Source organism: Pygoscelis adeliae, unplaced genomic scaffold (assembly GCF_000699105.1).
Source record: "Pygoscelis adeliae isolate BGI_AS28 unplaced genomic scaffold, ASM69910v1 Scaffold483, whole genome shotgun sequence".
Lineage (NCBI taxonomy): Eukaryota > Metazoa > Chordata > Aves > Sphenisciformes > Spheniscidae > Pygoscelis > Pygoscelis adeliae.
Genome location: NW_008824379.1, coordinates 1,040,775 through 1,064,232, shown reverse-complemented (window position 1 = coordinate 1,064,232; position 23,458 = coordinate 1,040,775). Strand labels below are relative to the sequence as shown.

Here is a 23,458-nt window from a genome sequence, read left to right as displayed (position 1 = left end):
ACTCTTTCAGATGAAGGATGGAAAGCCATAAGGTTAAAGCACACAAAGCAAATACCGTGGCTAGAATGTGAATACAGTGCTCCAGAAGAGGCACCACATTCACGCAACTAACAGGGAACAGTTGATGCTTACCCTGAAATCATGGCTATATACCCTAAATCAACAGAGAAGTTATCACATGACTCTAGGACAGCCCAAGGATCAGCTCCCCCATCTTCTGTCACAAGACCAGAATGACGTTGCCCTTCCCATTTCAGTAAATGGTTAAGACGTTGCTGAAAAGTCTCACCACGGAAAGGGTTTAAACTCCTTAACAGCACAGCTGATTTCTAACCCAACCGTAGAAGAGAGTGTGGTGTCCTGAGTGTCTTTCACATGTGGCAAACTGACATTTCGCAGCAAGCAAGATGCAAGAGCAAAATGGATCCAACTACAGCGCAGCGGGTGGTGTTAACATTTTTATTGGGAAACCTCTTAAAATAAACAAAATCCCCAAACATTTTAAGTATTGTAAGACTGACTTAGCTTTGAAAGAGGGGATTAGTCAGGAGTGGTTTAAATCACAACTTCATACCCATTAGCTGCGCAGTAGCTTCCTGCAATAGGAGAGAAGCTGCAGGACTCAATTTATTCCTACGCCACTTCCTTCCCCTTTCAAAAAAGCGTTGATAGTCTGAGACATAATAAAACTTCAGAGAATGGGACAGCTTTTGATTTTTAATTAAAATAGTCTCAAAACTTCAGTGACAGAAGGTGCAACCTAAAGAAGCTGCACAACTAGTTACAGCTTCACAAGTGATACTATTAGCTCGGCTGCAATATCCTGCCTCAGAATTAATCAGATAGCGTTGATCTGGAATGAGACCTTGAGTTTTAGCTCCAATTCTACGTGAGAAAACTGATTTACAAAATGAGCCAACTTAGTTTGATGTTGACAAAAAAAAAAAAAATTAAGAACAGCCAACCTCCTGCACCATATGGACTTCTATTCATTTTCACTTGTAGCTTAAGCCAGCATTTCACCCTCTTCAGTGATGAAAGGCTCGTCCATTAACCTGCTTCAAAATCGTAGCCCCTAGCTGATAATGCTGTTATCTAGTTCAGGCAACACTCTTGCAAGATTTTTATAAGATCCCTCTTAACCATACCAAAAATAATTAGTGGATCGGGAGCTTCTGGAATGAAGCTGAGTAGCCTGGAGACTCACCAATTTCTGGATTTCAAATGTTTCTGTAGTTTGCCAGAATCCTCTGTCATTAGGGCTTTCCACTTTGACCTCGAAGCCAGATGCCGTCGCTACCGTTGCACCCTCTGAACTGAGAGCTAAAGCCTGTATCCTCTGATTGTGCTGGTAACGATGGATCGGCTCCCGCCCGAACATCAGGCTCCACACACTAACAGTTCCTGTATACGAAAAAAATAAACACTATGCTTTACCTTAGAATTTAACAAAACTTTAGAAGATCATTAAGATGTAAGCTTATAAGCATTCTATTGGAAGAGGTTAACATACAGAAAAGAGACTATAGGGCAGGAAACCAGAACTCAGGACACTGCATCGCACCACATAACCGGTTCAGAGGAAACTTTCCAAAGTTATGGGCTCTGGCATTAGAGGCTTGTGCTCTCTAAGTAATTCCTAATTTTTTTTACTTTTAGATAACATCGTTATCTACCTTGAGGAAGACTGCTTGAATTCTCTCACTTTTCCATATTTGGAGAAGATCAGACTTAAACAGACACCTACATTTTTATTCTACTATATACTTGCCCTCAATTACCACTAAAAATAGCGAGGAAGAACTCACACTCAAATTTAAGTCACTCTGCTGTACACAGAAAAGTTTTAAAGAAAAGAATCTTAAGCTCTGCACATAGCAATCAGGCCAGGGATTTTAATACCATTCTTAACAATTTACAACCAGCAGCAAAGCTCCTAATCCTGATGCTCTGGAAAAACAGAAAATGCAAAAGAGTTCAGTGCTTTCAGAAAGCTAAAGAACACAAACGCCAAAGAACATAGGAGTGCAAGTCAAAAGACAATACATTTGCAATTGCATTTTTTCCCGGCATAGATCACCGATACTCTATTTAAAAGCATGGTACATTAAAGCAATAATCTGAATAAGAGCAACCTGAAACAATCGGGAGTGTATTACAGAACAGAAGGGCCAGACGGAATTGGAGACTTCTGGGCCACCTTTGCACTGAATTAATGGAGAAGCAATCTTCAGACGTGATAGACAGGGCTGGAGAAGCCGTCCTTCTACTTGAGCATGGCCATTAATGATGAAATGATTAATGGTAGCTATTCCTTCAACAGGAGACATAAAAGCTCTGACAGACAGCTGTGGACGGGCACCAATGCCAGTTTGCAAACACTCCTCCCATGTCCCAAAGGAGGTGAAGCAAGAGTGTGGTAATGAAACTGCACATAGTGAAATGGTATCTAAATGAGTTTAAATTGATTTATGTTTGCTTTTGTAAAGATTATTTGGTATCTGGAAAGTGCTACCCATGTGAAATAATGCAGATAATCCTAAAGATCCCTGTCTAATGGCACTCCCACTGAATATTTATATTCCTCGCCATGGGAACGAGTACCATAATGGGGACCATTTTTGTTTTATTAGGGATGCATATTTAAATTAATCTGCTATTTGCCTAAACAATTAGCTGCCTCTGTTTGTTTACACAAAGCCAAAACTGCAATTAGGCTTCCATCAAAAAGATAAGTCCCGACTAAAACTGTCCCGATGGAGTCATAAGGGCTCAGAGCAGAACTTCCCAAAATTACTTCTTAGCATAATGGTAATTATGTTAATTGCTTGAAAGGTAAATAACTGCTGAACTGGTTTTGAAAAACAGAATGCTAGCTCGCCTCACACACACTTACGCTTAAAACAAGTTAACAAATACAAACGGACAGCACAAGCTACAATTCCCTCTGCAGCCTGGCCTGCCCCACGCGAAGGCTTAGCAGTGGCGCTTTTGTGCCTTCACAGCGAGTCCTCGGCTCCAAACTAAAACAAAGGGAATGGGTGAAGCCTCACCTCCAGGACAGCCGATCTAAACAAGCAAGCAAGCAAGCAAACATCAATGATAAAAGACTGTAGTGATACCAGATCACGGATGTTAGAACTGGACTTTTTCATCAGACGATGAGTGTTGCTGCCAAGCTCCTCCGGGTAGGAGTATTTTCAACTTTTTTTTGCAGAACATTTATCCCAATTAAAGACCACTTTTGTGAAGGGGAAAAGGAAGCTGATTTGCTTTCAGTGAAGTCTTTTGTTTACACATCTCTGTGATGAGCATGTCATTGTTTTTGAACAGTGTATTAACGTATGAAAAGTCTGCAAAATACAAAAAAATATTCAAGTCAAACAACCCTCTTCTGACCGTGCGAGCAAATTGGGAGATCCAGAATTCAGAGTTCTGCTCTCCAAATTTGGGCAACAAAGCCACTATTATTACTGCATCTCAAACATCACAAAAAGAGAAGACAGCGAAAATGGCTCAGGCAATAGTACAATCAGTTTGAGACAGGTACTTTTTTTTTTTTTAACCAGATGTTCAATAGCAAAATCTGTTCAAAATATCTAAAAATTTTATCAGGCAAATACAGTGTGTGCAACACCTGGTGCACAATACGGTGTGAAAACATCCCTGGTAATATCAAACACACAAGTGACTTGTAAAGTCACAAGTTAACATCTGTTTAATGAAGAAGCACAACATAAGGAGTAAAAAGGAGAGTTGAAAAGGAATGTAAAGAGCAAGAGAAATACTATTTTCTTTCATTAGGATGAACAATTATTTGCTCGCAAAAGGATTGCTTGTCCCCCTTGCTTCTCCCCTCCTCCAAAAGAGTGTACGATTCTGTATGTACATCCTACATCATCTGTTACTTGCTGCCAAGTCAGAAGCTTCCATCACGGCGTGCAAGGACCTTCTGTGGAAATGCACTATTGTCAAAACAGGTGTATGCATTCATCCATGACAGCAGAAAAACATTGACAAGTTTTACACAGAAAAAGCAAACGCTCCACTGTATTTATCAATAGGTAAAGCTATTACTAGGTCTAAAAGTGCTACGCAGAATATGCTGTATTCTGTATTTCATTACAGAAACAGCAAAAGGTATTTATTAGCATGCAAGCCTTTGCAACAGTCAATCATGTTTGTGTAAGAGCAAAAAAAGCCACCATTACAGTTAAAGTTATTAGTATGGCAACATAAAAAAAATTAGACATAAGATTTACCAGTGCAGATGAGATCACTACTTTCCATAGTCTATCTTCCTGCCTCCAGCAGCGACCAGTACTTCATTTCCAAAGCAATACCTTTGCTAAGGTGAAGTTAAGGTTGCAAGCATACAGTGTCTTTTTTTTTTTTTTAATACTGTAATCTTAAAAAGTCATTAAATCAAAATTATAAGCAATACTTTGACAGCATGCTAAAATCTGCACCACAATTGTGATTATTCCAATTGAACCCTAATAATAACTCCTCAAACCGATTTAGACTTTACAGCTTGCTTACATTTGATCTTGGCTCAAGGAAACGAGTTAAGTGCAAGAAGCTGATGAAGATGGTATAATCGCTGACACTTGACATTACAATCACTGTACCAGTCTTCTTGTTTATCACTTTGGCCCAGATTGTACAAAGAATTTAGGTTTGTAACTTCTAACACAATATATTGTTGAAATGTGGCCTGATGAAAGGTCCATTTATTGCAATTCACTCTAGATTGGAAGTTATTTGGAGAAAACATTTATCTATGAGTCTATCGTGCCTTCCACAGCGCACTGCTGATCCTGACTGTACTCCAATTTTAGTAAGCATCAGCCAGTCTTACACATCTCTTGCTATATCAAAGGTGACTGGCTGGAAGCTGTTCTCCATTAACAGTGCCTGTCTCTAGTATATTCCCCTCCTTGCAGCTGAAGCACAAGAGACATCCTGCAAAAGCAGCTGGTTTTACATCTGTTTTCACATAGGTATCTCGGGTATAAAAGGGAACACTTTTGCCACACACACACAAAATTACCTGTTTTCATATAAAATACTCTAATCCTCTAACAGGGAAAGGCAGCATAAACACAGAGGCAAAAAATGTTAAATCACATTTGTAAACATTATACTGGCTGTGCTCGCCAGCGTAATACAGCATGTCACAGCTCTTTCTAAGAGCTAGCCGCAGCAGAGGACAGCTGCCCGCTAGTGCTACCTGCTAACAGCAAACCCTTGGGCTAAGTGGAGGGAGGGCTGTGTTTTGGTGCAGAAGATCCTACGCTCAGATCCTAATGACCCATTACATCAGCTCTTCCACGTTAAGACGATACGGCTAGCAGTTGCTGTCAGCTTTAGAAAAGATGTAGAGCGATCTACATGTGCATTATCTGCAAAAAATAAAAGCAAAGACAGAATTTTGTATATGCTAGAGCAGGGAATCTGGACATACTCATGGTCTTCGTGTTCATTCACTTCAGCTTCTAAACACAGTTGCATGGAAAGGCCAGAAGCTGCTTAATTCACATCAACTACACGATGTTTTTCCTGTTTGTGGGTCGCAGTCTTGCCACTTCCTATCTTGATTTAAACAAAATTCTTTTTCACCTTTTGAAAACACTTCTTACATGTAATTTTTTCCTCTAAGCTGGGAACATTAATTTATTTCCTTGTAATTTTCAGATAACATCATACTCCTATGAAGTACAGACAGTTGACAAAACACACAGGTGGAAATGAGCACCAGGCTGAAGTCTCAAAGCTCCTTATCTTGACTTTTGAGTTTCTCCCAAAAACATTTCTAGTCGGAGGGACCACCAACACACAGCCAACTTGACCCTAGTAGATACTTGGTGTTTATTAACTAAAATTTTACATGTTATTTTCACGGCAATGCTGTTTCTCAACTTTTAGCGGGTACAGCAAGCTACTTACCATACTAAACAGCGAGAGACCAGACCTCAGTCATAAGAGTCGTGCCTTTATATTACCATTACCACATCAGTTTCCACCAAATGTTGTCAGGTTTTATCTCCACCACTCTTCTTAAGAGATTTCCAAGTGACACCATCCCTGCACAGTACCGTCAGAAAAGGCACAGACGAGCAAGTCTGTATTTCGTTGGGGACTCGAGAGGCAGACTTCCCTGACCGTGATGTGAAATCACACACCATTTACCCAAACCAAGAGTTTTTGCACCCACAGCCACCTGTACGTATCTGATGGGAATATACTACTGCAGGCTACATGTGGCTTTCTTCAAAAACTTTTTCCTTTATTCGAGCCAGCCTGCTTCCCTGTTCTTGCTATCTTACAGCATGTCCTGGCACTTAGGGGAAGACTCCACGCACATTACTCCACTTCTGTCTTTGCAAAGGGGGTATAGAAGGGACAACACCCGCAAGCAGCTTTAAGGGCATCAGAATGGACGAGACAGCAGATTTCCAGTCCCAGAAAGTAGCGCTGCCAAAATTCCCTTCCTGGAGCCTGCCAACAAGCAAGAGCACTTCTGATCCCTGCAGAAACCACCTTCCTTTGCTCCATGTTGCTACTTTGCAACTTGCGAAGTACCACTAACTCCTCCCAACGGGTCTCAAAGCACTACCATGAACAGGGGCAGCGTGGCATCTCCCCGCCATGCCTACATGAGTAGGAAGCACAGCATTTAAAAAAAAGTATGTTCTCTTGTTGCAGCACATTGTTTTCAAGTCAAACTATGAGACTCTGGAGGGCGGGGGGGGGGGGGGTGATGGCTAAAGTAGACCGCTGTTTCCCAAAAGCTGTGGCTCACAGCCAAAGTCAGGCAAGCATGGAGCAGATGGAGTCCTGGCAAGGCCTCTACTGTCCCTGCATTAGCAGCATCTGCTCATTACCCAGAACCCTCGTCTGCTTTATCTAATGCTCCAGGAAAAGCATTTTGATTTGATTCATTTCAATTCGGTAACGTGCAACACAATTAGTGGTAAAATCAAACTGGAGGACTGCCAGTGCTGACAATAGGAAACAAGGCAGAAGAAATATGAGGCCAGTGGGTTGGAATTCAAAAATCACAACTGTGGATCAAGTTGCCAAGTCCCGTTGCCCCAGGTGTACATACAGTGCCCCCACTGAGCATTGGCATGGGCGGAGGGAACTTCATTTTCTCCCCATACATTTTTCTCTCATTTACCTCTCCTTGCAGCTTGTTTCTCAGAGGCTGATGCTGTCAGAAACATTCACCAGAAGTCACAATCCAATTTTTCTTTAGTGCCATCATGGAGTTACAATTCACTTTGGATGCAGGCATCCCAGTAAGACAAATCTTTTTCCTTGCTATATTTCATATGCCTTGGGAAGTGTTTGCTACTACCGAACCAGCAAAACAGCGCTGTAAGGCAGGCGCGGCGTGAGCAGAATCTGCCTGTTAGTTCTTCCCTGTGATCGGATGCCAAGGACATCGCTGCGTGAGCTCTGTTGAACTGGGAGAAACTGATGTTATCTGAACGAGTCTGCTAGCCAGGGATTCGACAGAGAAGTCTAGACTCTTTGCCTGACAGCACCACCTCCAACACTAGCAGATGGTTTCTCTGTGTTAGTCAAACTTACAAACAAAGAGAAAAGGGAGCTGGAAAAGTACAACAAAGAACAATCAAACACATTATCTTCAAAGTCATCCTCCCCAAGCTGAAAATAATTCTCTCCACCAAACTGTAAATATACACTTTCAGATTCCAGTTAGTAAACATTTCTAAAATCAGTCTTTCTAATTCCCTATTCACGTAGAAACTAATCTATTCTGACCAGGCTTCTCAAATCAGAGTAACTGCCATATCACAGAGCCCATTAAAATTTCTACCCAAAAGAATAAAAGATGCCGAGCTTTATGCAAACTAGTTTAAGTCACAGCACACACAGGACTGATGACAAGGAATATGACAGAAAAAAACCCTAGACAAATTATTAGATTAGTCAGTGGGAGACTAGAAAACAAACAAAAGACCCTCTGCTAGTCATTGTTTGGCACACTGGACAGAGAGCCAACACTTAAAACTATCACTGTGTTATAATTTCCTATGACTCCAGTAAATAATATTAATGAGTATTCTGTAATACCAGACTTGCTGTTGTCAGAAGATGTTGCCTATCAACAATTTTTAGCCACAGAAAACTGCTCTAGCATGATCCATGCTAGGAAAACAGTTGTTTTCACATATAAAGCATTTAATTTATTTCTAAAATAAAATATATGGATTAGAGATTTTGTTTGGATTACCCATCTTCGGTTTTGTTTCCACATACAGAGATGCCAGGATCAAAGACAGTATGTGTACAAAGCTCCCTAAGTTTAAAAATACTCTTTATTCATACCTGAGGAGAAGTTTTTAAGTGTCAAATCATACATTTTAAAGAAAGATGATAGGAGTTGAGTTCTGCCTGAGCAACTCAGCCTAGGTTCCCAATCGGCTAGCACTGTCCAAACCTGACTTTTTTAATTGCTGTTCCCACGTCCACTAGATGTACAGTTGGTCTCTGGCTCTTGTTGCCCATTATATAAACATCTAAGTATATTTAAAACAATGCATATAACCAGGATTTTATTATGGTTTCCATAAATACTACGTCACAGTTTTTATTTCTCTGTATGAAAGTACATAATAACCCACCACTGCAAACCAATACTTCAGTCAAGAAAATGTGCATCTATACACTATGCCAAGAGCAAGAGAGGACGCAGAGTAATCAGACATGCAAGTTTACCAGTATTCCCATAACAAAGCCTCACAGCACCCCATGGGAGTTTTGGACAGAGGAGAAGGCTGGTGGAAGAATATTTAATATTTTTATAGCAAAACAAGTTATTTGCTTAAGATAGTTTGGCTGGACTACAGCCTGGCACTCAAGCTTTGTGTAGCAGTTCCAGTAGGAATTAAACATCAGTTTTAATGGGTGCTATGTTCCAATGCCTCCTAATGCATTTAGGGTTATTGGCCAACTTTCTCACATAAAAGCAAGTGTGTGCGTGTGTGTTTATATACAGGATTACAGACACACAAAAAGCTGAGCGCAGCTGCTTCATTTTTGTAAAGCCTTTTTTTTTTTTTTAAATAGGGAGGAGAGTTGTGGTTACTTACCGTCCTCGTAAGCTGCTACAGCCAGAGAGCTGTTTATCCTCACAAAGGAGACATGTGGCTGAGGGCCAGCATCACCAGGACCGTGCATTGGTTCCAGGATGGGGGCTGTGTAGTCCCAGGTGCGAGTGTCCCACAACCTCACCGCTCCTGATGTATACCTGGAAAAGAAGGCTATTATTCATCCCAAAACATCGGAAAGGAGGTAGCTGCAGGAGAAGGGAGGAAGAAACAAGAAGTGTCTTAAAGCCCAACACCTTTTACAGCTCCTAGTCTCCTCCTGTTTACACACTCTGTGTACAAGCCCATCAACTTTGCTCGTTTTATTCCCATTTACCAAAAGCAGCATCAAGTCTACTAAGGCAGGCAGATATATTGGAGCTACAAGAACGACATGACTGAGCTACCGCAGGTTACCAACTATCGATATTAGCTTTACATACAGAATGCAAGGAGACCCGGGATCAAGGGGAAAAAGGTAATCGGTAACGAGTCTAAATTACATCATGGCAAAACTTCAAACTGTTTCCTTTCGGTCTTTAAAAATTTGTGACTGTGGTTGTGCCAAGGAAAGGCTGTTTGATCAGAGCATTATGTACATGCATACAAGCACGCACACGCATAGACCCATCCAGCTTACTGCTCTTTATAGAAAGAAACTTCCTAATGCCTCATCAACTGATGAGATTTGCCTACATCTCTTAAGACTAATTAATTTATTAAGTGCTGTCTTTAGAATTAAGGCAGTGCTGCCTTCTTTGCAGAAGGTGCTCTCGCTGAAACATCAGAAAAACTATAGTTTAACATCAGACTATAGTTTGCCAATGAGAAAATAAAAAAATAGAACTAAACTTCTCAGATAATACTGAATATATCTGAATGAACAAAGGTTGTAACACAGCAAGCAACAGAGAAACCGTTCTGTGCCATCTATGCTGTGGAACACACTATTAAAGAAAAAAAAACACTGCAGGCAAAGTAGAGGAGAAGCTCCCTCTATGACTGGTCAAAGAACACAATGAAGTAGTTATTTGGAACAGTTCAATAATTATTTAAGATAACTTTTGACAGAACTGTGACAATTAACACTGTCAAACAGTCTGAGATGTCTTTCTCTGCCATACTCAAGACTTGGATTCTGTTGGAAACTGAAGGGTGCTTCCTGCTCTGTCAGCTTTGTTGTTATATCCTGACTTTTTTGGGGAAAAAATATTTCAAAAGAATGATTCTTATAAGCCTCAAAGGTCTACTGGTTAGAAATCTGGCTGTCCTATGTTTATGAGGATAATAAGAAAATAGTTATTTACAAAGGAGGTGAAGGAAGGAAGGTGCTTAATAAAGGTTTAGAAGATGTTGGGACTTCAACTCAGGTCACCCAGGTCTTTGGGGAGTACCATGCAATGGAACTGCAAGTACTCTGGAGCAGATTACTTCCAACATCTCTGAGTGAAAATGCTCCACTTTATACAACTAATTAAAGTGCCTGAGGGGACGGTGAAATCTGTCAAGCTGAAAGAGATGTACATTAATGCTCTGCACTGAATCGGCCACTTGTCACCTGGCTTCCTCTTTGGTGCCTTACACAGCAAGACAGAAGAAAATGAGAGAATAGGGTGGGATAGCACTTCTCCCTTTTCCTTCTTCTGCAAATGAGGCCCAAATCCCTCTTTGAATCTTGCTTTCATTTCCAATTTACAGCAGCGCTATTTCAAAAGAATAGCTCAAGAAAGCAGCTTCCCCAAAGCAAAGCTAAACGTTTCATGTTGGACCGAACAAGCAGCCCAGATTACTCCACAACAAACATCTTCAGTTTACAAAACTGAAAAGAGCTTATTTCAGATACATTTTAAAATTTGGAGATAAACCCCAATGGGACAAGTAATTGCACAGATCTGTTGCAGTCCCATTCAACAAGACACACACATAACATTTTGGAAGCATTTTGATTTTGACCTGCTTTTTGTTTCCCCTTTATGTCCGGGTTGGTTGGTGTCATGTTTTCAAAATTCTCCTAACTGCAAAGAGTAGCAGATTATTCTCAAGGGGGAAGCTAAAATTCTCTTGTCACTATGTGACCCTGAAAAGTGAGCTTCAAGGGAGACACAAAATACTGGTAGAATTGACAGAACTAAGTGACAGAATATTAATTTTCATTCCCAAATAAGCAAGGAAGAACAGCATCTCCTCCTAGTGCATATGCATACTCACTCTCACAGAGTCCAGTCTAGGAATGTAAAAAGAAAGACTAATAGATGGAGAAAACAGAATGACAGGAATAGAGAAGAGACAAAGGGCTGGCTAGTTCTCTGAGCACACTGCTTCTGGTTTTTCTACATAGCATGCAACACAAATGATCCAGGGCTCAAGACATGCTACCATAAAAAAAATAACATGGACCACAATCTTGGAATTAAAGATCCAACATCACAGTACCACAATAGGTGCTTTAATTTTTTCTGAGAATTCAACCAAGTCAAAATTTAGTTTGAACCATTCTTTGTTCCTGAAGATGAACCTGAACCACCTCTACAGCTAAGTTCAAACTGGAACAGAACCACCAAACGTTTCTCACTATCAGTTTGAAAGAAATTTGACTCAAATCCCAGTATGTTTGTGGTAGGACCTGTTAAATGCAGGAACTGTCTCTGCTTGGTAGGCTCTACATCAGACCACCCTGCAGCCTCCTCATCCTCACCCCTCCAGTGACGGATAGGTACATGCTGAAGAGCTTTCACTTCTATACCATGAAGATGCGCTGCTCTCCCACCCCTAGCAAGGACCTGTTGTACCTCAGGTATGCTCTAGTGGGTTCAGACAGATGACACGGAACAATCCGTAAGAGGACCCTGGCCATAGTGCTCATTCCAGTTCTGTCACGACAGAGAACGGGGAGCAGTAGATGTGCCAGGAGAACCCTGCAAGCGCCCACCAAACCCTACCTTCACGTGTGTCTGCCCAGAAATCCCACCAGTGCACTGCAAGATAGGACAAATGCTTTAGGTTCATCAGGAAGAGGAGGGCAGTAAGGCATCTTTGCCCCCATCCCTTCCGTATCCCTCCTACCCCCATTTCTCACTCAGCAACACCACTCGCATCCTTCCCAGTGCAGCGTGACAGCAAGTCAGTCCCACGCAGCAAACCTAAAGGATTTGGAGAGATGTTTCAAGACCATGCTGGAAACATTAAGTGGAGGTCTAGGTTTGGGCAGGGAACCAGCATGGGGAAATGGGAGATATAAACCACCTCCTCAGCTGACAACACGCTCCGTTGGCCATCACCACCACATGCCCATTTCCAGCAGACACTGGGCCTGTACCAGAACTGAACTGGAAGAATTTCAAACACAGATGAATCCAATTCTGAACTAAAAAATTTAATGGTTCAACTCCCCGCTTTTAATGCTGTTGTAAAGAGCAACACACTTTCAATTTGTAACCACAACAAAAGGCTTTTAAACTATTAAAGCATTGCCTTGCTGTAAAAAAATAAAAAGGCTGCTTTATTGCAGATAATTGGCAAATCTGCTCTATCAATATAGATGGCTGAAGAGAAGAACACGCTGCACTTCACAGAACCTATTTCTAGACAATTTCAGTATTTCTATTAATTTCCTACCACAACAACTTTTACACTTCGCCACAAAAATTTAGGTTGGATTACCAGCTACTCAATGAAAAGAACCCTAAGTTTAAGTGTTCTGCCCCAGAACAGTCACAGTCCTCCAAACCCATTCAGTTACTGATTCTTCTGTCAAGATGGCTATGAAAGGCCCACATAGCTTCTGCTGGAGTGGAAAAAAAAAAACCCCAACAAACAAAAACCTTCCTGTTTAATAAAACAACTAATACATTCTGTTTGCTCTAATACCAACAGCATTCAGCTGCTGCTTTTTTCCCCCCGGTGGGTGTAATGAGATGATTATTGCAGTGTCAGGTAAATACTCCAACATCTAATATAAGCCACTTGCGCAAAAAAAAAAAAAAAAAAGCCCCAAACCTACAAATTCCGAGTTGTCAAGTTCAAAGAAAAAAAACCCCACCACATGAGAGACCATACCTGATTTACTTCATTTAGAAAGGCTGTTCAAAGTCTTGCTGTCCCAAGCACAAGAGTGAGCAACAAGAAAAAGACTGTTGCTTACAACCCCAAGTTTCCCCCTCTCCAGACAGCCCCCGCCCTGATGCCTTCCAAGGTGTTTCATCCAGTGCCTGGCTTTCAGCTCTGGGTCTGCGTGCTTCCCTCCCTGTTCTCCAGACACAGTCATCCTTCTCTTAGCGTTCAACAGAGACTCTCCACCCAAGTAACTCAGCTTCTTTGATGGACTTACATGTCTCTTCGCTCTTGTTCTTCTGAACGTTTCAGTGCATACATGAGAAGTAGCAGCAGGAGAAAGACAAGAGCTGTATTTTTCTAACTACACTTCTCCCTGACAAGCCAGTTCTGTAATTCTGGACAGATATGTATACCTCTGTAAAAATTAGCCTGCAAATTCAGCTTAAGCTTTACAGATATGCATAAAAAACTTGCTGAAATGGAGCAACAATAGGTGGAATGCATATGGTATACAGAAACTGAAAAAAATTAAATTCACATGGTATCTACAAACGTACTATAATAAAAATACCTACTCGCTAATCAAAAGCATTTCAACTACTTTTTATTGGCAGTAATGTCATAAGGAGATGAACAATTTCCTTGTGCCCTCTCAAATGAGTGAAAGCAGAAGACTGAAGGAGAAGGAGCTGGTGCTTAAAAGCTGCTGATGTCCCACGATGGCTGGGAAGCAGGTGGTGAAGTGCAGAGCACATGTGGGAGGAAGCAGAGATGGAGGCTGGGCACCGCTCTAATGAAGTGGTGCTGAAGAGGCAGATGATTTCATAAGGAGAAAAACATCAGGAAACTGGTCAAAACACAGAATCTCATCTGAAAAAGCTCAACTGTGTTGGATAGCAATAGCCAGAACAAATTTGGGGAAGAGGAGGAGGGGGAGGCTGATCTCTCTCCAGAGCCCCAGATGTCTTTATCGTTGCCTAATGACAATTATACTCAACCAATTAAGACACTGCTATCACAGTTGCATTGTTAGTAAGCCTTTGGCCCTGAGTGTTGATGGCTGTCTAATTAGTGTTTGTGCAAAGTACAACTGCAACTAATATATAAACTGACAAATACACAAAAGAAAAACTGTCAACAGGAACATTTTCAAAACAGTCAAGACTCTACCCATTCAGTCCATGGCAGCAGCAAAGACAAACTGCTTTCCTTCATGGCTTGCTTACTGCTGGCACTGCAGAATTTCACTTCAAACAAGCAGGTCAACTGGACTGTTGCTGGGTTTCTGTTGAAACAGGACGCTGGTGTCAGTCCATTTTGTAGGCTGCCTCAAGTGCACCACTCCAGGGCAAGTCTTACTACACTAAGTTGGTCTGAACACCAAAGACTTTTCATAAGACACTTCAGAAATCAGTTTACATTTTCCATATTTTCTCTAAAGAATTTGTAGCAAGAAAATAAAAAGGAAGGAGAAAGAAAAACCTTTGTTTCACAGTCAGGTTTGATTTCCAGAAGGCAAAGTCTGTTCAGTTTCCAGATACCTGTGGTGATCAACAAAACAAAAAAAAGCCAACAACTTTGTTTCAGGCAGTCAGTGACCATCTGTTAATACTCCAAAGATCTTATTATGAAGTCCTTACAATGTCAATGCATTTTATTGAAGTCAGTAGGAATTTTGCTCAAGTAACAATCTCTAGCTATAGCTCTGTTTAAATGGATGCCTGTTGATAAGCAAGTAAAATAATGAGTATTTTGCATTGTCTTGCTGCAACAAGCATCTCAGACCTTTCATCCTTATTCCACCAAAAGCAACTAACCAGTCCTTCATGTGGTTAATTAAGATATCTAGACAGAGACCCCCTCAGTAGGCTTAAGAATCAAGGTCCAATTAAACATGCAAACCCAAGTCCAATCGCCTTTGTAAGTTGGTTCACGTTGCTCCTAAGCTTCATCTTCTCCATAAGGCTCAAGTAAGACAGTGGTAATTCGTAACGTTCAACTTCAAAAAACCTCTTCATCAAAAACACCGCAAGTTGGAAGATACCTCAATTGCAACACACAATACTGAAATTAAATGGATTCTATTACCGTCTTTATACTCAACGTGAAGACCCCCAACTTTTCTCTTAAGTGAGGGATAATGGAGAGCTTAGACACATTTACCACGGTGTTAGATGCCTCACAGAGGAAGGCTGGATGAAAGAGGTAAAAGTTCCCAAGCCTTCCTGTGTTCTCATTTACAGTCATTTAGAGACATTGATTTTGCCACTACATATATAACCGACATGTAGCTTGGCTAAGGGATTCCTTAAGGGAAGGAAATGGGAAAAAACAGTCTGGTAGCAATGATGGAGTAAAGATCACTTTAACATGTAGGAGATACATTCTGAACATCCCTACAGTCAGTTCCCAAACTCTTCTGCCAGGAACTTGACTTTCCAATTCATCAACCCACATCCATCTATGGACCACACTCACAGAAACTGAGCTGCGGAAAGCTTATACCTTCATTCTTAAGGCCTCATTTCGGAAATCGTAGCTCTAGAAAGTGGGTTAAGCTGCTGGAGATAGCATGCAGTTCTTCTGCAGCTTATCATTGTTATCTGTAACAATTAACATTTCGCGATCCTAAGTATTTCTGCGTGCCTCACTTTCTTATTAATTTTAAGTGCATGCAAATGTCATACCAAGGGAACAGAAACAAGCCAAAGGGTTATATGATAGGCAAAACATTTTAATGAACACTTACAAAAGTAGAAGTTAGAGAAAGCCAAACTGCCTCTAGTAATTCCTTTTTTAAGGCCAAGAATCTCCCATCACTTACATCAAGGTTCCAGTGGTTTGCATCAGCCCAGGTCGATTAATTAAACCAGCTGCTCTGACCAAGGAAACATATTACTGTGGGTACTGCCTAAGGCTACTAACATGGCAGGAGAAAACAATATTATCTTTTTCAAGGGAATTCAAGAGGAATCATGATGCAATTTGGGAAGGATCTGGTCCATCAGCCCTATTATTTCACAAAGGACAAACACGAGATGCAACAAATGAAACAATGGCTCCAGTTTCAGATACAGGTGAGAAAACACCATTTGAAAATGATGTAAATCGATATGTTTGCAGTTTGTGTTCCTTCCAACATGTAACACACTGCAAACAGCAGAGGGGAAAAGTATCACCTGAACTCTAGGCACTGATGGAAACAGCCCAGAGGCTGGTAGGTTGTGAAAACAGTAAAAATGAAATGTTCAAGAAGTTTACTAGAAAAAGCATGGGTTTGTCTGGCCTCAGTAGAAAACCAGGCTTTACAAGCTCAAAATTAACTACCGTGACTTCAGAATACTGAGCATCACTGTGCACACCGCACATCTCACTGCAGGAATGTGCTCCTCTGCATCCAGCAAAACCTACAAGTAAACCAATAGCTTAAGGGTCAGGCAGGCTGGAAAGCAGCTTTCACAAAGAGTCAGTATCAAGCTTCTACTATTGGTTTCACCTGAAAGGCTCTTTTTCACAAGATGACAGAGAAGCCAACATGTTTGTCACTTAACACAACCTTACCTAACTCCCGTAGTTTGTCATCCGACCCCTCTGAACTCATGATGTCATCCTGTTTTCAACCCTCCTAAAGGTGACTCACTAGAAAAAAAATAAGGTCTGACACTTATTACTTCTTAACAATGATGAGAATGAGTGAAGAGAACACAAAGGGTTTGGGGAAGGTTGACGGAAAAAGGCAAGTATTTTTACCTTCTGCCTTACTGCTTTGTTTTACATCCAGGCTCTTGGTCTCCCTCTCAGATAGGGAGAAACCTATCAAAGTTGTGCCATTATACAAGTGAAATTTAAGCAATTAAATAAGGCAGGGGTTTATTCAGGCTGTTTAAGACTTTGGTTTGTTAACTTTTATTCATTTTCATTACTAATTAATATTTTGGTTTCCTCAGGTCTGCACACTGAATTAAGATGCAAGAGCTAATAATAAATACCTTGAGAATAGCCCACAAGCCCTATAGCAAAAAACCCAAATTAGATGAGAGTTGACATGAAGTTTTAAGAAGTGCAGAAAAGTGTTTTCAAGCCTTTCGGGCTAGTTTCACACATCATTATGAAGCTAAAAAGAGTGGCAAGCCCATTTTTTTGAAAAGTCATTTGCAGGTCACCTTTGAGCATGAGGAAAGCAGAGTGGGAGGTGATCGTAGAGAACAAAGAAATCTACCATATAGTAGCAGCTACTTATATGTCTGTATGTTGCTCACAATGACTTAAACTGGAAGGCCCAAATTGTTTGAAAGTGCTGCAGTGTTTAAACTGTAACTCCCATAAGACTCCTTCAGAATGAAGACAACTGTACGAAAATTATTTCCGTGCATTTAGTTTCTCAGTATGAGAGAATCAAAACGTATCACTACCTCTAAAACAGATGATTCCTCTGACCACACAGGATATTTAGAAAGTTCTTCTTTTGCTTCTCATTGCCTTTATCAAGCATCACTTGGAGAAATACCATCTGTGCCAGGTATGCTCCACCCTGAACGGGGAGGAAGTGTTAATCTGCAAATTTATTGAGGCACTCAGACCATATGAATCTCACTAGCCCTAACTCAAGAAAATAAGATCTCTAGGAAAGAAGATAGTACTTACTGAGGGAAGGAGGAAAACCTCTGAAGTTAAAATGTAAAGAGAAGAACCAAGGGCTGATTCCCAGCCGAGCCTGTAAGGGGTGCAGGACTCCACGCAGCATCTGCTAGACCGGTCTCCGTGGCACAGCAGAGGCATGCCCTTAAACCTCCACTTATGCAAGCTCTTAACTAACAGTCTAGCACTCCTCCTTCAGTCAAAGAAAACTGAAGAAGAAAAAAGCGTCAGATACCTTTATATTTCTGGGTCTTTGGAAGGGTGGTCTGACTCTGGATCTCTTGTTTATTTTCATTTGGGAAGCTTTCAGAGCTACAAATGGCAGCAGTAAAGCCACAGCGCCCTTTCCACAAGCATAAAAAAGTTAACACAATGGACAATAAAAGATCACCCTGACTCACAGCAGACTTGGTGTGGTTTTACGGGGCGAGTTGTGAGGTGAGATGATCACCACCAACACAAGGCAAGTTTACCGCACAGTTTCAAGGACAGCCACACGTTAAGTATTTCACACAGAGCCGGTCAGACAGCAAAACAGTCTCACAACATGTTACAGACATGCTACACCACAGCATCCACTGTGTAATGACAACACAGTTCAAACAAGGACCAGATGCGTGCTCTGAGATCGGTATCTCCAGCAGGACCTAACCTCCGACTACAAATGCCCATCAGTGTGGCTGTCAACACTGCCAAGAAAGAAGTAGTACCAATTTTACTGTCTGAGCATGCGCTTGCTTTAAAAAAAAAAAAAAAGGGAGGGAGAGAGATATTTGTTTAAGATTTTATTAACAGAAGGTGAAGAAGTCCAGGCATTCTGTATTAAAACCAAACATACAATTGTATTAGGTACAGTGAACCTAATCATCAGTAGTAATTTATAAAAGCCAAGCGAGCAGACGTATAATTGAAGTAAACTCTGACTTAAAGAAGAAACTACATTTGAATTGAATACGGAGAGGAGGGAGGACAACATCCCTTTAATGAAGATCCTTCCAGACACGTAACTGTAGAAAGGCTGGTGAATACAACATTGATTGGGAGTGAGGTAACCACAAACACCGCTGTCTCAAATGAAAAGGGATTCAAGGTCTGACCCAAAAAACAAGCATCGTAACCGCTGGGATGAAATTTTAATGATAAACACAAGATGCTCTGCATGCAGGCCAGATTGAATTATCTGATGTCAGCCCGTAAATGCAAGGCGCTCTGAGAAAGAGGAGCTGCTAGCAGCCACCTTCAACTCGCAGCTCAGGTTGCACTTAATCAATCCTTGATATTCTGCCATCTTCTGGCTTGAGCTTTGGCAGCAGCGTGGAGAAAATAGAAGATAGCGCATGAAACAGGTACGTTTCTCTAAGGGAGAGCTAACCCCGTGTAGTTTATCTTTGCTTCCTTACACGAAGTTAACAAAGAGATCTGCTCCTGAACCAGTTCAGGCAAACTATGCCTCTATGTATTACACTTGTAGCTGCTGTTTTAAGTCACTCTGCCCACAACCTGTACAAATTCCTTTTCAGAAAGATTAAAAAAAGCTCTACAGCAACTAAAATAAAAATTATTCCACTTTCCAGCAGAGTTTAAAGCAGTATAATGAAGCACGCTAGATCAGGTCTATCACAGCACAGGTTCAAATCAAGTAAGATTTTTCCCGGGCTTGCTCCAAGACCCCAAATATACAACAGCTCCAGCATTTCTGCTGGAGAACCTCTCTCTCCACCCCTTCTTTAATTTTTATAACCATTCTCTGATCTCCCAAGAACCTGAGTTGAACCTCCTGAAACCAGGGAGCAGCTGCGATACACTGCCACAGTTTCCAGCTATAAAGACAGAGCGTAATGCCTGGCTGGCCTGACCGAGCCGAGCCAGCGCGTTGCAGCTGCTCCCCAAAGTCAGACAGCAAAAAACCTGCTAAAAACTGAGTGGCCCTATTTTTCTCCAGTGCAGCAACCTGACTGTAGAAGAAAGGAAGGTAAATAATGCCACAAGCCACTGCTTAGAAAACCCCTTAGAAGGAAATGCCACAGCAAAAATAGCTTTAAGATCATCACCAACTTCTCAAGTCTTGCAGTGTCACACGTCTGTTTAGCTTTACGTACATGGCAAGTCTGGCTGTAATCTATGATTATCCACGTGTAAAGCTAAGCATGTAAGTGTTTGCGAAACTGGAGATATAATCATTAAATGTAACAGATAATTGATATTTATACTGAGAAGAAAATTGACTTCTGTTAACCTCAGCTATTAAATTACTTCTTCAGTACTGAAAGAATGCAACAGCTAGCTATCGATCACCAGATTCATTACACTTTTATGACAAATTTGAAAGCACAATGCCATTAAGTACAATACTATAAACTGGGAAAGAAAAGGGAGGGTTATGTTCGGATTTAAAAAAAAAAACCCACACCAAAAAACCAAACCCAACAAATTCCTCAATCTACCTATCCTAAATACTTATCAAATGCATATAATGAGCAAAGTCTTTCCCTGCACAATCTGCTGATGTCCTTGGAAGTTTTAGTTATAACTTTAAGTCTGTCTTGTTTAATACTTACCATGACATACCATGAGATATTACTGGGGGGCTGTGACAGTGTGCTACTGTCTTGCAGACTTCGATCATCACTGGCAGAACAACAAATTCATCTTCTTTTGGGTAAGAAGATTCACAGAACAGTTTTCTGCTTGCGGCAATTTAAGAGATGCTTTCAGAGATCTCAAGCTACCAAACCAGAGTGAAGGGCAAGTAGTAAACAGCAATAGAAGTAATATAATTTTTGTGTTTTAATATTCTAAACATTTCATTTACTAACCAGGTAAAGCCCGATTTCCCCATGTTGTTTTATCAAGCGTATGCTCACAGCTTCATAAAAAGATACTTCATTACTAAAATTTGTTTTCTTAGAGAAGGGAAATTACTGAAAAGTAGTTTGAGTGAAACCCATAACATCACTTTTCCTAGTGGATGTGCACGTGCAGCTTTTCCCTCAGTGGTCTCTTAACCTGCTCACCTATTACCATGAACCTTACAGGAACCTAAATGCTTTAAGAGCACCACCTGCCTTCACCATGCCAACTGAGGCAAACTCACCAAAGGAATAGAGATACTGGAGGAACTGGGGAACCAATATGAAAAGACAGTGTGAAACTGCATAAACCCAACTTCCATAATACATCAAGCTAAAATATGGACTATTTGAGTTTAATATACGGGATTAATCTCCTTTGTTCATTAATTCTTTAGAAATTAAATTTATTCTGCCTACCTTCTATACACTGCATGTTTGGATATAAACACAATGGAGAAAATGAAGAAAAAGAAGAGCTAGAGGTTTTGGCAGCAGTGTGGAGACAACTGGGGTTTCTGGCTCCCAAAAAAGTACAGGAGGTTTCATTAGGTACAGTGGAACAGATACAGTAGTGCAGATCCCTAGCCAAGGCCAGGAAACACACCGCCCAAGCTCAAGGGCACAAAAGAAGTCAGGCTGCTATCCGCAGAGCTGGATGCCAGCTGCAGACCACAGCAGGCTGGGAGCTGCGGTGTCTTATCGGTGGCCCGAGGAAGTCTCAACATCAGGCACGAGTCAACGTAAGATCTGTGGTACTCCAGCCACACATATTCTTCAAGCCTCTTCCCACGGCCACTGTTGAGGTTAACCGCTGTGTGGCACTGCCCCTCTAGAGGTACACAGCTCTTCAGCAGAAGCATTTTCATTGCTATAACACAACCAATTACAGCAGCAAAAACATCGCGTGAAGAGCGGAGAAAGAGAAGCAATAGTCAATGAATAGGATGGCAGAGAGAACAGAAAGGGAGACCGCCAAATGCAGAAGCAAAACACGTGGTAGAGCATCTAGTAAAAAAAACAAAACCAAACCAACAAACCCATCAAAGATTAAAATTCCCCTTTCACTCCTGCCGTCTGCTGGATTAGATTTCTGCTCTCAGTTGTCCAACAGCATTCAAAAGCATTTCAATGTACATAGGAGTTATCTACATGCAATGTATTTCAAGGCACCTTTCTTACAACCAATGAGTGAATTGGATAGGGTGTTGTTTTTTTTTTTATAAATAGCTTTCTCTAATCTCACAATGCATAAGCATACCATTAACGTGAAGTGCTACCATAAAACATGGAACTCTGGTATGTTAGAGATAATGTCCTCTGACTGCCCCCAGGATGACATAATTTTTATTTATTCATGTGACTTCTTCTGGAGGGCTACTAATTACTGAACCTGTAAAATTCAAGCAGAATATAGTAAAGCCTTACATCTACTCCCTCTGCGGTCCCTTTTGGAACCGGCAGTCACGGTAACCTCTTCCAAGAGTTTGGGAGGTTCTCAAAATTGTATTTAAGAGTGTAACCCAAATGAATAGCTAACATTAAATCAGGGTCCCGACAAAGCTTTATATTAGGAAAAGAGAAGTTTGAGTTTCTCTGGGTGGTGGGTTTTTTCCCCCCAGATTTTCTTTTAAAAAACAATGGAAAAAAGTAGCAGTCCTTCTGAAGTTATCTTGCCATAGCACACAAAAATATCCTCGTGACTAAGAGATTTTTATGGAAAAAAAAAAATAATAAAAAGAGCATTTTTCAGTAGATGTGTACAATATTTATTACATTCTGAGTGCTTCCACAGCAAAACAATAGACACAGTTCATCAGAAAGTACTGTTGTCTTTACAGGGACCATATGCACGTGAGATAGCTTTTTGAATAGTATAATAAAAAATTGCACTGCTGAAATGACTCGTAGATAACCATCATTGTCAGTCACTTTAAGGACAATCTACCTCACCCACAAAGGAACTGCAGTCAGAAAAATTCATTCTTGTTGCCTCAGACGGATGCTTCTTTTGAATTTGTTAAAAAGCAGTACATGAGATTTCAAACAGTGAAGATTAAGTGAGCGCTACGCAACCTCATACTCACCCAGCAATAACAACTCCATTGCAAGAATGTACATCACAAAGAATTTTTCCCAGCTCATATCGCAGCTGGCTCACAGCACCGATGCGATTCTGCACAGAAAGACAAGACATGGTGTTGGGATTGCAATACACTCATCGACCAAGTTAATTTGCTGCTTTGTGGAAAACTCCGAGCTTTGATATTGCTAGTGACAAGTCGCAGTGCAGCTGAAAGAGAAGACCCATCTATTTTATGCTTGCCTCCTGGAATTTTTACAGACAGGAATGAAGGAGAAAGAAGTTATCACTCTTCATTATAATTCATAATATTTAGGTAGAGAAACGACTATCACAACAACAACAAAATAGCTTTCTTTTAGCCAGGATAGGTAATGAGCAGGGGAAGGAGCCTTCACCTTAAAGGCTGATTCTCACTATCAAGGGATGGTTGAAGTATAAACATCCCTCCCTCACCAAAGTCAATGGAGTAGCATAGCAAGCAGAAGGACTCACTCCCAAAAGTAATCGGTCATTGGAATAAAAGGTATTACAGCTAGGGCTAAGCCTCATAAATCCTTCAGCAGCTTTCCCCTTTTAACTGGCAAAAAGAAGCTGCAATGCAAAAGACCCAACTTTTCACTACCACTTGCTTGAACCAGGTTCCCATTTTTCTACAGCATCTGGATCCCATTAAAGAAATTCCCTTTTACCTTCCAGTTGGTTTTCAAAAT

At 41.0% G+C, this 23,458-nt stretch overlaps 1 protein-coding gene across 1 annotated transcript in view; it reads right to left on the bottom strand.

Annotated features, from left to right (window-relative positions):
• Nucleotides 1-23,458, bottom strand: part of FBXW8 (F-box and WD repeat domain containing 8) — a 52,331-nt gene that overhangs the window by 19,506 nt on the left and 9,367 nt on the right. The window contains exons 5-8 of the mRNA XM_009320206.1: nt 23,438-23,455; nt 22,750-22,838; nt 9,126-9,283; nt 1,208-1,404 (exon numbers count right to left, since the gene is read on the bottom strand). Of these exons, the coding sequence (XP_009318481.1) occupies nt 1,208-1,404; nt 9,126-9,283; nt 22,750-22,838; nt 23,438-23,455 (462 nt within the window). The remainder of the gene's footprint in view (nt 1-1,207; nt 1,405-9,125; nt 9,284-22,749; nt 22,839-23,437; nt 23,456-23,458) is intronic.